This window comes from Gobius niger (assembly GCF_951799975.1).
Source record: "Gobius niger genome assembly, chromosome: 18".
NCBI classification, from domain to species: domain Eukaryota; kingdom Metazoa; phylum Chordata; class Actinopteri; order Gobiiformes; family Gobiidae; genus Gobius; species Gobius niger.
Genome location: NC_136869.1, coordinates 22,836,391 through 22,849,947, shown reverse-complemented (window position 1 = coordinate 22,849,947; position 13,557 = coordinate 22,836,391). Strand labels below are relative to the sequence as shown.

The 13,557-nt window shown below is 43.3% G+C and overlaps 1 protein-coding gene across 2 annotated transcripts in view; it reads right to left on the bottom strand.

The window, feature by feature from the left end:
• gpr158a (G protein-coupled receptor 158a) overlaps positions 1-13,557 on the bottom strand; it is an 81,765-nt gene that overhangs the window by 59,414 nt on the left and 8,794 nt on the right. For both annotated transcript variants that reach the window (XM_079575904.1, XM_079575905.1), the window contains exon 2: positions 1,984-2,089. In XM_079575904.1, coding sequence (XP_079432030.1) covers positions 1,984-2,089 — 106 coding nt within the window. The remainder of the gene's footprint in view (positions 1-1,983; positions 2,090-13,557) is intronic.

The following is a 13,557-nucleotide window of genomic DNA, read 5'->3' as shown; positions in this document are numbered from 1 at the left end:
TGTCTGATCTTCACCCGTGCCTTCAGTCATGTAAACACAGCGCAGACGGCGTTAGCATTTAGCCTCTCCCTCTCTCCTCTATAGCTCCAAAACAGGTCAAGATAGAAGCTACCAAGCTCTTCCACGTTTTCCCTATTTAAATATGGTTACGTGAAGTGTTCCACTACAAAGTATAATTACACAAAACTAAACTGTGGATTTTCTAAGCGGATAAAAGAGGGGACTATATTGTAAGGCGTAATAATACCAGGAGTAATTTGGCATCCGCACAGTAAAGTGAAGATTACTGCGCGGATTTTGGACTACTCCTGGTATTATTACGCCTTACATTATAGTCCCCCCTTTTATCCGCTTAGAAAATCCACATTGTTTAATTTTGTGTAATCATATTTTGTAGTGTAACACTTCACGTAACCATATTGAAATAGGGAAAACGTGGAAGAGCTTGGTAGCTTCTATCTTGACCTGTTTTGGAGCTATAGTGGAGAGAGGGAGAGGCTAAATGCTAACGCCGTCTGCGCTGTGTTTACGTGACTGAAGGCACGGGTGAAGATCAGACAGGTCCTAAAGAACTCGTCAAAGCTAAGGTAAGAACATATCTCAGTATGTAAAAACGGTGGCCTATTCCTTTAACGCAAATATATTTTTATCGCAAGAATAACATGCTTTATGACCTAGTGAACTTGAAGTTTTTTATAAGCTGCACCAGCGAGTGAGTCCGGTCACCGCACCATCAATTCCATGTCCACAGCGGTACATACGCAAACAGGAAGCGGCGTAAACCAATCAGCGAAGGGCGGTTTTGCGTCAACATTCACACAGGATTATGAATCACGAAACTCACCGACTCATCGATGTGTTTTTGGTCATTTACCGCCGATTGGAGACACGCCCTTTCTCTCTCTTGAGCGCCGTTTGTAGTTTGGTATAGAGAGGACTTCGTCGCGCAAATAAACAAATCTGATCGCACGGGATCGGTTAGATTTTTCTGATGCCGCCACTGGGGGGGGGGGCGTGGGGTCCAGACTGATCCCCCTCTGTATAAACAATATAGAAAGGAATCATTCTGATCCCACCAGGCTACCCCAACCTGACCCAAAAAGACGCCACCGGCTCTGTTGCTGCTGTCACTTAAACAGGAGCATGTCATGTGCGCGAGTCTACAGGAGAAATAGCACTTAATGTTCTACTGTCGCTGAGAACTTCTTTGAATCAGTTATGGACTTATCAGGAAACCAGGAGCAGAAACTTTCCCGAGGCTTTACTTTCACCGTAACTTCTTTCTGTCAAACAAAATGAAGTTTGGAACTATAGTGGAGCAGCCTTTACCTGACGCTGTGAAGCTCTGCTCAGGTGAGGGAGATGTCGCCGTGTGATTGTAGCCTTTCTTTATGCTGTATTATTTTCCTCACATGTGCCTGTCACACGTGCTGCTGTGCTGTTGTTGTGCCGCATTTGGAGCAGAAGAGCTACAGGCTAAATCTAAACTCGAGAAAACAAAACATGCTAATGATACGTGTACCCCATAAAACTGGACATTCAACAAAACACGGCCTACTTTGAGAGGCATTTATGGATGAGAATGAGCTTTATGTTGTAAAGCAACAATGTGAGGAAAAAATAAAATAAGTGCGCTTTCTAACCCGACATGGCAGACTACTTTTTACTTCACCTGGAGTCAATATTTGTGATTCTCTCCCCAGATATGTCAAGTAATTATCACTGTCATTTATTGGACAGTATTATTGCATTTGTTTAACTACGTCAAAACAAAAACAAAAAGACCTGTCTGTCCAGCTGCGCAGGCAAACTGAGCACTGACATGGACAGATCAGAAAAGCATTAAAAATGGACGGATTATAATATAAGACAAAAATGATTAAAACAACTCAATAAAAGGTAGATTCTGTCGTAATCGTTCGGCGAGGTCACGGACACTCCTGCTCTGACAGACTGAAGCCGTCTCCTGCTCTGAGCTCTCACCTCCATCGTGGTCAGGTTGCATCGATGAGTTCCTGCAAACCAGCCGTCGGAGGAGCACTGGTCGATATCCACATCCTGCAGATTAATGTCCACGCGCACCACGCCCCTGCAACACACAAGCACAGGCGAGGGTCAGGTTTCTCTCTGCGCTACTACGACGGCGTACGAGGCCGTGCAGAGACACACACACAGGTTTTCACGTGAAAAAGCAAAAATGTTTTACGTCACAAATGTGTAGAAAAGAGTGAAATTGTTCCCATCGCTTTGACAAAGGGTTCCGGAGCTTTGATAAACTGTCCGCAAACCAGGAATTGTGTTCAAGACTTTGACAAAGGAGTTATGTTTTTTTTTGACAAATGACTTCAATCCCGTAATGGCCGGGTGCAGCCGATGAATTCCAGTAAAAGCCAGGAGTTATTTTCATCTACTGCCTTTAACTTTTGTTCTCAGACTTTCCACAAAAGCAGCATCAGGCTCAGATCAAGATAGGAAACACTTTGTCAGCAAGAAAATGCAATATTCAGCAGATTAAACTCCGGATCTTTCATGCGATCTCCAAACAAGCCACTTCCGCTCAATCCTCCTGCTCCCCTTCACTGTGCGGCTGTTTGAATAAAGAGTACAAAAAGTAAAACTGTGCTGCTCGTGCGTCTCCAGTGGAGCTCTGGTGAGGGTTTTCACTCTGCGATGAGAGGATAAAGCTTCGCGAGAGATGTGGAGGTGAAGACAGCATTTCCCTGATATGTAGGAGCTCAGGAGGGGCTTTTTGTGAACTGCCGCCGCAAATAATCTAAAGGTTACTGAAAGATGCAAACTTTCTAATACGGTAAAAAGTAGAGCTGCCTGATTTTTTACAAAGAAACTAAAAGCAATTTTTCGGACAAATATTAAGATTAAGACGCAATTTGCCATTTTTGTATTTGATATTTAAATGCATAAGCTGCCAAAATGATGAGTGAAAGAAGTAAGTTTACTTTTAGACTTTAATCAAACAACATATTCTTACATGAGAACAATACTCAGTTATCTCATTTAAAAAATATTTGGCTTTGTGTGGACAGCGCCCTCTTCTGGAGGAGTTTCCCCGACATTCAGAGTACCTGTAGTTTCGGGATGGAATCACAAAGCGCCTTTCTAAAGACACTTTAGAATTTGCTTCACCGAAACTCTGAACCTGTGATCAGAGACTCCACAACTGATCGGTGACGTCTATCACTCAAATGCCAGTATTGCAGTATAGTCAAAACCTCAATTGCGATTCAAAAACCTTGCAGCCCTAGTAAAAAGAGCTTTCCTTTAAGTGTTTTCTGCAATATTTTGAAAGAAACCGTTTTGACAAAGTTCAAATCGAATTCAATTCAAATGCACAAGATGTTATTACACAGAGCATTTGACCTTTCACTGTCATTATGATAACCGTCATTATCGTCAAAAGCACTGGGAAAACCGCTTTGGACGTCTTTGAGCAACTGCATATGGATTTTCTATTCTATTCACCGTATACAGTTAGTTAACCTCCATATGAGTCTGACCCAGGCAGCAGCATCAGCATCAGCAGCAGTAGTAGTAGAGGCTCTCAATCTGACCCAGCCCACATAACTGCCCGGTCTATAAGTAACTCGAAACCGCCTCAGGACAATCAAAGAGGGAGTTCAGAAAATCGATACGTAACTTTACTGCACAACTTTATAGGCTGGCCATCACTCCCACATCAGCGAAATATTCACATCAGCCCCGGAGGAATGAAACTTTTCAAACCAAGTGTTAAGTATTTGATTTACACTGATTTAGGTTGTAGTAAAGAGTTACTCCACCACTACTTTAACAAATGCTGAATTCTGGATGTCTTTTCTACCAAACAAACAGAAGACACAGGAACAAAGTGGTTCAACAGCACAACTTTGTACCTACAGTATCCAGTCTTCTCAATGCCATTTTTTCATGCTGACCCACTATATTTCAATACTACAAGTGCAGAAAAAAATCAGTGCATAAGATTTGCAAACATTTCATCAAACAGGAAAGTGAATTGGACAAAACGAGAAGTGTTAAAGGGATGACTGGGGGGTCTTTCATCTCCCCCTGGTGTCTCTGTCCAGAAAAACCACCCTTGCAACTTCCCTGCTTCCCGGTCGGAGGCGCAATACACACTAATGTAATCACGAAGAAGAAGCTAACAGGCTAACGGGCAAAGCTAACTGCGGGCTAGCACCACTCCGACAGTATTTACAGCCAAGTTTGAGTGAAAAAAATAATCTCCATTGTGTAATTGGATGAACAATATCCCTCTGTCCCTTTGTCTTTTCTGTCAGCGTAGTATTTACTCTCACAGACAATTAATGAGTAAAAAAAAAACGCAACATGCTATAACACTTGCAGTGGCGCTTATGGCCTCTAGGGCTTAGTACTGCTTTAATGCTTTTTAATGCCCCGCGGAACCCTGATATAACAGGGAGTTCAAACATTAGCTTCATTCTACATGCTAGCCTTTAACAGTTAAAGGCTAGCTTCGACTGCCGCTTCTTCACTGCTTGTGGACAATCTGCTGTGTCAAAGTTATTTGTTTGTGCTAAATACGCTCACAGTCCACCAGAAAACATCTAAAAAAGAGGGAAAAATATAGATATCCCAAACAGACTTCTTGCCAATCAGTCTCTCTCCATCCACCACCAAACACACAAATTCACACAACATACTTAAGGAAAACTAGAACTACTTATAGTTGTACTTCTCCAAAACGTTGATATTTTAATAACAATTTGTCCGTCAAATCTGTCTTCGATTCTGCATGTCATTGACCAGTGAGAGCGAATATTCTCAAAGTACCACTTCACTTGTGCACTGGTGAGTGTGTGCTTTAGCGCCGTCTCTCCTCACCATATGTGCGCCTGGCGTGAATGCCAAAGCCTGCCTGGAGAGCTGGAAGCATACAGCAAAAAAAATTTAAAAAAATAAACTATATCGAGACATCCTGTTCCCTAATGACCGGGCTAATGCAAAGTGTGCACATTTAACACACATCGCCACATTGTTCTCAAAAATTCCGGCTTTTCGTGCACCATTCTGAGGGGCAAAGGTTCTGGCAAAGGCCTCTATCCCGACAACAACTGCGCCACGTTTTCGTCAAAGGCGGCACAAACACGTGGTCCTTCAGCCGCGGCCCTCGTGCAAATGGAGCGGAATTAATGCAAAGACAACATAAACAACATGATGTTCCGGTGTAGGCCTGAACACCATTGGCCGCGAGCTCTTCCACACGCCCCAGTGAACCTGCACACAGCACATTTACATCCTCAGAGAGAGGGACGGAGAGCTCCTGTATTATGTCATGGAACAACCCCCCCCCCCCCACCCCCACCCCGTAAGAGACAGCAGCAGCAGCGTGGTGCAGGCCCCCTCTCTCTGATGGAAGTGCATTACGTTGATAAAGCTAATGTCGGGTCTGGCTTGAGGGCCAGAAGTGTCTAAAAGGTTCTTCTTGGGCGGGATTTATCAAAAGAGAGTGCAATGAGACTGAAATTGTTCTCAAAAGCGATGTCAAATAAGACGAAAGTTGGCCCGGAAATGGACATAAGTATAAGATGTGATCCAATTTAAGGCTTAGACGTTAAAGAGCGATTGCATTTACGGAAAGAATGACAAAGAATACCGCGCAAGTAAAAAAAAAAAAAAAAAGAGAGTGTTTGGATCATGACGTCATTTTCAGACGGATTCAAACCACATTCTGTTGTTGTTGTTTTTTTACCTAAATCTAAAGAGAATAGCTAAGTCAGTGCAATATTTAAACAACTTATTGTGAATCAAAGTGTGTTCATTTATGTGTGAAGGTGAAGGGAGCAAATTAGGGTGGCCAGATGTTCCACATTAGAAGCCAGGATAAAAATGGGACTTTGTGGGGGGGAGGTGATAGATTTCTGAGCTTTTAAAATGGGTACAGTCGTTATGGAAGAATCGTCTTTGGAACTGTCCAAGACAAACTGGGACATCTGGTCACCCTAAGCACATTGTTTCCTACTAGAGGTCTATTTAGGATTTTGTGGATTCGCCCGTTGTACCTCAGGGTTCATTTAAGGAGGTCAATAACCAGCATGTCTATATCTGTGATTAAATAGCCTACTGTGAATCCGGGCCTATTCAATTGACGGCCCGAGAGCCAGATCCGGCCCACCAAAGTAAAATATATTAGGCTCATAGAGACCAAAAGAATCTGGCCTCAGTGCCTCTGTGGGTGCGACTCAAGATTCAAAATGGCTGTAATAATTTAGGCACCGCAATATTTCTTTTTTTTTTTTACAAGTATTCTGTGACAGTGCCTTTCAATACGGTGACACACATGAGTGATGGGCGGGCGCCGAGGTCGAGCCGCAGCTGAATTACAGACTTGTTATTATGGAAATGAGAATCCAAACCAAGCGCGTCCGGTTGACAACCCGCTCACTGCTGTTGGCAGATTGGTGTCAGTCACGTCAGGAGAGGCACTTCATTATGAATTTAACACGTGCAATGGGTCAGCGGAGCGGCGGCGTGGGAGCGGCCCGGGCCAAACAGGCGAGGAGCCAGGGGTAAACTACAAATGAGAGCTGGGTAAGCGCTTTGCCGAGTGGGTTCACTGGGAAAATGGGTCTAAATATGGTTAGATATAGGTAAATATGTCTACTATGGTGTATGCAGTTCATTTTCATGGGGGGAGGAGCAGGGTTCACTACTGACCACTACTGGCAAAACAAACAGACACAGCTTAGCGTAGCTTTAAACTACTAGGTATTTTCCCCCAGGTTTTTCTACTTCAATGTGATGAAATTCCTGTCAATGGCATAGATTTTGTTATAGCACCACATGATGCACAAACAGTCCATAGTGCATAGAAACTATTTACATATTGTCAACCGGACTGGGCTGGCTCATTTACTGCTCAACGCTCTTGTAGGCAAATGTAATGCCATCATCTCTGTAGTAAAGATTTGCTGGATGACTGGTCGTGGCACACTGGACCAACTCTATACCCTTCATCGGGTACTCGAGGGTTCGTGGGAGTTCGCCCAACCAGTCCACATGTGCTTTGTGGATCTGGAGAAAGCGTTCGACCGCGTCCCTCGTGGTGCCCTGTGGGGGGTGCTCCGGGAGTATGGGGTCCGGGGCCCTCTGCTAAGGGCTGTCCGTTCCCTGTATGACCGCAGCAGGAGCTTGGTTCGCATTGCCGGCAGTAAGTCAGACCTGTTCCCGGTGCGTGTTGGTCTCCGCCAGGGCTGCCCTTTGTCACCGGTTCTGCTCATTACTTTTATGGACAGAATTTCTAGGCGCAGCCAGGGGCCGGAGGGCGTCCGGTTTAGGAGCCTCAGAGTCTCATCTCTGCTGTTTGCGGACGATGTTGTTCTGATGGCTTCAACGAACCGGGACCTTCAGCACGCACTGGGGCGGTTTGCAGCCGAGTGTGTAGCGGCCGGGATGAGAATCAGCACCTCCAAATCCGAGGCCATGGTTCTCCACCGGAAAAAGGTGGTTTCCCCTCTTCAGGTCGGTGGGGAGTCCTTGCCTCAAGTGGAGGAGTTCAAGTATCTCGGGGTCTTGTTCACGAGTGGGGGACGGATGGAGCGTGAGATCGATAGACGGATCGGTGCGGCGTCAGCAGTGATGCGGTCGCTGTATCGGTCTGTCGTGGTGAAGAGGGAGCTGAGTCGGGGCAAAGCTCTCGATTTACCGATCGATTTACGTTCCCACCCTCACCTATGGTCATGAGATTTGGGTCATGACCGAAAGGACAAGATCGCGAATACAAGCGGCCGAAATGAGTTTCCTTCGCAGGGTGGCTGCGCGCACCCTCCGAGATCGGGTGAGGAGCTCAGTTACCCGGGAGGAGCTCGGAGTAGAGTCGCTGCTCCTTCACATCGAAAGGAGCCAGCTGAGGTGGCTCGGGCATCTGTTTCGGATGCCTCCTGGTCGCCTCCCGCGGGAGGTGTTCCAGGCATGTCCTAGTGGGACAAGGCCTCGTGGAAGACCCAGGACACGGTGGTGGGACTATGTCTCCGAGCTGGCCTGGTGTCGCCTCGGGGTCCCCCCAGAACAGCTGGAGGAGGTGTGTGTGGATCGGGAAGTTTGGGCATCTCTGCTGAGACTGCTGCCCCCGCGACCCGGCCCCGGATAAAGCGGAAGAAAATGGATGGATGGATGGACTGGGAGCCAACACTAACACTTTACTGTATAACACAACCACATGTTATAATGCATTTTGCCAAAACTTATTATATAATACAGTCAAAAAACGTATGATTTTAATTTTCTATTAACCTCCTAACTCCCGCCTGAACCGAAAGGATTTTTTTTCCATCATTTTTTTTGTTGGGTATTCAACTCATTTTTGTAACTTTTTTGTCATTTTTTGTCACATTTTTGTCGTTTTTTCTTCATTTTTTTAATCAATTTTGTTTTGTTTTTTTGTAATTTTTTGTCACATTTTGTCACATTTTTGTCATTTTTTGTCATTTTTTGTCACATTTTTCTCAATTTTTCTTCAATTTTTTTTGGTCAATTTTTTTGTAATTTTTTTGTAATTTTTTGTCACATTTTTCTCATTTTTTCTTCAATTTTTTTAATACATTTTTTGTCAAATCTTTATCAAATTTTTGTCACATTTTTGTCTTTTTTTTTCGTCCATTTTTTGTCAATTTCTTGTGACATTTTTGTGACATTTTTGCCACTTTTTCATACATTTTTCGTCACTTTTTCATCACTGTTTTCTCACTTTTTTGTCACATTTCCATCATTGTTTTCGTCTCAGTTTTGTTGCTATTTTCACAGCTTTTTTTCCAGAAGCTTTTGGATTGGGGGTAAAGCCAAACTGAAGAAAATGTGCTCGGTTCAGGTGGGAGTTAAGGGGTTAAGCAATTGTTAGAGTGCTTCATCATTTCTAAAACTTTCTTATTCATTTGTTTAAGCACAAGTTATTACTTTGACTTCCTCAGATAATGAACAACCCTTCCGGACCTGCGCATAACCCTGCAGACGGTGCGCAGTGTTACTATGGCAACCCTTCAGGTGCTTATAAATGACTACCGATGGTTAGTAAGACTGTGTAAATGTCGTAGAATTTATGAATGAAGAAGCCATCGCATTACAAACGGCTTGATTTTGTGAAGCTACGTAATTTATTCCAGATCATTATAAAAAGGTGGAGATTTGATGACATTTTGAACTGTAATACCATCAGAATTATCACACTATTACTGAAAACCTGTGAAAAACAACCCCATCACCGTGACCGTTTTTCTGCCGCACGCAGCCGATTTCGCCATAACCACAAACTTGCCAACATATTGTGCAGCCTTTTAGAAATCTAAGACTAAGTGCCTTCCCTGAGCATCTGGAGAGGCTGATATCACGTTGCCTGGTGCTGACATTTGCAGCTGAGGTGTGATATTGACAGACCCCCTGGTGAGCCGAGGAGTCCCCATGACGACAGCAGCGCCAGCAGCAGCAGCACCGGAGCGCCTTAATAACCCTTCACACGCACGAGGACCCGGGCGTTAGCAAATACACACGTGGGTTTACCTTTACATGCATACGACACCCCCACTATGCGCTTCTGGATCCGTGATGTATACATTTAGTCTGAAACGGCAAGCTGACGTGCTACGGATCCAGAGGAAGCAGCACTTTCTAGTCAGACGACGAACTCTTTGGAGGTGTGGTTACGTAGTAAAAGAAGTACATAGGAATCACTGCACTTGGCAACTGTCTTAAAATGTTTAACCCTCTTAACCCCGCCTTAACCCGAGCACATTTTCTCCAGTTCGACTTTAAAGATCCTATATCATGCAAAATCGACTTTTTGGGGCTGTTAGCCATGTTGTTATGCTTATGTTATGTTTTTCTGTGCCTGTTTTTTGACTAACCTTCGCCAGAATCAAAGTGGATTAATAACCAACACTAGTCCCATATTGTAAACACCCGATGGAGCGGCCGGTGAGTCAATCAAAACGCGTGTTAGCTTGTGTGTTAGCGTGTGTGTTAGCGTGTGTGTTAGCGTGTGTGTTAGTGTGTGTGTTAGCCATTTATGAAGCTGTGTTGCAGATGTCAACTCCATATAACTGCATTGTGAAGCTTTACTTATTGCTGTGATATTTATATTTCTTTTACTGCTAATGTTGCATGGGCGGATTAGCTCGGAGAGAGGGGGCGGAGTTTACTGAATCGAAGTGTCATGTCTTCCGGGTTTGCAAAATACCCCCAGAAAATACTTATATTTTAAAGAAATTATATAAATTATATAAAAACCCACAAAAAAGTCACAAAAACGTGATAAAAATGTGTGATGAAAACACAAGCAAAAAAGCAATGAAACAAAATGTCAAAAAAGTGACGACTTCTAGAAAAAAATCCTTCTAGATCAGTTGTGAAAGTCTAAGCTTTCAAATGAGGGCGTACTCTGGCCTACAGGCTGTGACCTTTTAGATTTGGGTAAAGCTGAACTGGAGAAAATGCACTTGGTTAATCCAGCCGCTATTTCAAAGCCGGTTAGCCTCGCTCGCTTTCTAATCTTTGATGTGCTGCTAATTGTTTGTTTGCTGCATGAAAAGACGCAAAGTGAATCCTTGTTTTTCTGTAAACTCCCAAAGCCTGCTCAGTGCGAGCGACAGAGTTTGTTTTGGTAACAGTCAGGCAGGTTGGCTCGTACAGAGGCAAAGGAGAACCTGACGCTGCTGCTGTTCAGTGTGAACATCAGCAAAGGGGCTTCTTATATACAAATATCGCGATAACCGATATTATTGACAGTAAAGATACTTTCAGCTCTGAAACGTAAAAATGACAGTAAACTTTTGTTCTACATAATCATATCCTACAAGCTGCAACAAACACATGATATTGATACCGATAGCGATACTGGTAATTTCATATGGGTGAATGTATATCAATTAATATACATTTCTAAAACTGGTTACTTTATATTGTTAATAGGCAAATACAAATTATATGAACTGAGCCGTCCATTAATTGCATTAACATTGTTTAATTAACCTCTTAAGCCCCGCCTTAACCGAGCACATTTTCTCCAGTTTGGCATTACTCTTTCAAAATGTCTTGAAAAAATGCATCAAAATAGCAACGAAAAAAGGTGAAAATGAACAATGACAATAACATGACATAATAAAAGATGTGATGTGTGATGAAAACGCAACAAAAGTCATGAAAGAGTGACAAAATTGAGATGAAAACGCAACAGAATAAGATGTGAAAATGAGACAAAAACAAAGATGAAAACATAACAAAAAAGTGTCAAAAAGATCAGTTTGGATCCATTTTGAGGTAAGAAACTTTTAGATTTGGGTAAAGCTGAACAGGAGAAAATGTGCTCGGTTAAGCCGGGGGTTAAGAGGATAACTAAACAATGTGAATGCAATTAAGTGACAAACCTAAACTAAACCTAAATCCTCTGCTGCTGCGGTGCTGAACTGCTGCGGTGCCTTCTTTTTACATATCATAAAAATTAGTATCGACACTTCTTTCCTGGCATCAATACTTAAAAAGTCGTCGTTTGGTATCGATATTTTTGATGAGGGAACATGTCTTAAAAGTCGATTTTGTGTAACTGTTAAGTAAATATCATTGTAGAGGTGCAATAGTTCCCGCCTCTTTAATGTGCTTTTCCCTTCCCTGTCTGAGTGCATCGTCCTCTGTGCTGCTCCCGCCTCAGGACTGTGGGCTTTCCTCGCTAATAGTCCTGGATGAGGTCCATTCTGAGCAGATGTTGCGGGGCCCCCTGCAGGCAGAGGTGTCCCGCTCTGTTACAGGCTGCGGACGTCCCACGGCTGGCCTCCTGTCCACACTGGAGATGCACGAGCTGCTAAACGATACGCACAGGCAAGCGGATTTCAGGAGGAAGGACATGCTTCAGTCATGCTAGAAGGTCCCGGGTTCGATTCCTGGACCATGCACTTTACCAAGTGCATTTTCTGCAGTTCATTCCCTAATTTTATCGCTATTTTATGAGTTTTTAAATATTTGGGTGGAGACAAACTACAATGTGCTCAGTTCAGGTGGGAGTTAAGAGGTTAAAGGCACCATTAAAAGCTAAAAAAGCAATAGTTCCAGTGAGGTGTCTTGCTTTCTCCCTCTGTATTGTTCCATCTCTTGAGGATATATCAGATTTTTACACTCGGATGACACTGAGGGAGTCCATCAGTGTAACCGCGAAGCATGCATTTGCAATCTGGCACACTGCAATGTCCCGTGCACTGGCGTATAAGCCATTATGGGACGGATGTGCCATTGTCGCAGGAGAAATACCAGCGAGTCGTACACAGAACCGACAGTGGCGCGCTGTAGCGTTCGATAATGCCATTCCAGAACTTCCTGTATCGCTCTGCGGATCAATGCAACATCTGTCTAATCTGATCCGGGTTATTGCTTCATGGAGAAGGTAAAGGTGTTCAATAGTGTGGAAAATAACTATTAGATTTTATACAAACAAAACTGAATATATGTGTAGGGCTGCACAGTCTCATGGCGAGTTTTCACAATTGCGACTAGATTTCAAGATTCCGATCAAAGTGACACCAGTGGCGCTTCGGGACCTCATTCCAGCCCAGGAGTTTCATTATTTAAAGTGATGGACTGTAAGTTTAATTGCTTGACAATCTTTACAGATCGCGCCTGGGCCTGCATCAGTAATCTTCAATAATAATTATTTTTCTTAAGCCCCTCCCTTTACAGATTATGGGCCACTAATCAGAATCCCCAGAGCTTTGACCAATGAGACGAGATTTCCTGTGAAGGAAAGCTCCAATCAGGAGGCAAGGGCGGGACTTGATTGTTAACTTGGAATCTGTCTCTATTCTTTTTCAGCTCCACTTGCATCTCCCAATAGCAGATCTATGAAAGTCAAGTCATTATTATTTGATATTTACCCAAATCTAAAGCTTTCTTACAGCCTGATTTGAAAGCTAAGACCTGCACAACTGATCTAAGCGGATCTTTGTCCTCACCCGTTGCTGTGTTGTTGATACTTTTTTGTGGCTTTTCTGTTGTGTTTTCATCCTCGTTTTCATTCTCGTTTCGGTCTCATTTTCATTTTCATTTTGCTCTTGTTGCTTTTAGTTCCGTCTTTGTCACGTTTGTTGCTTTTTCATCGCTTTTCCTGTCATGTTATTGTCAGCTCAATTCCATTTAGTTTTTTTCACTTGTTTGTTGCGTTTTCTTTCTCGTTTTCGTCTTCCGTTCATCTCATTTTCGTGTCGTTTTGATCACTTTGTAGTTGCTCATTTGTGGCTTTTTTTTTGGTGCGTTTTCATCCTTGTTTTCATCACTTTTTTCTTGCGTTCTCCCCTCGTTTTTGCTGCTTTTTTGAGCCTTTTTGTTTTCACATGTTCGTTGCTTTTTCCTCGCTTTCGTTGCCATGTTATCGTCGGCTCATTTTCATCTAGTTTTTGGCACTTTTCTTGCTGCTATTCAGACGCCTTTTTCAGGACATTTTTATTTGTGTTATGCCGAACCGGAGACGATCTGCTCGAGGCGGTGGTTAAGAGGTAAAAAAAAAAAAAATCTAATTAGTCCAACTTCTCCTGCTGTATAGCTACTGCA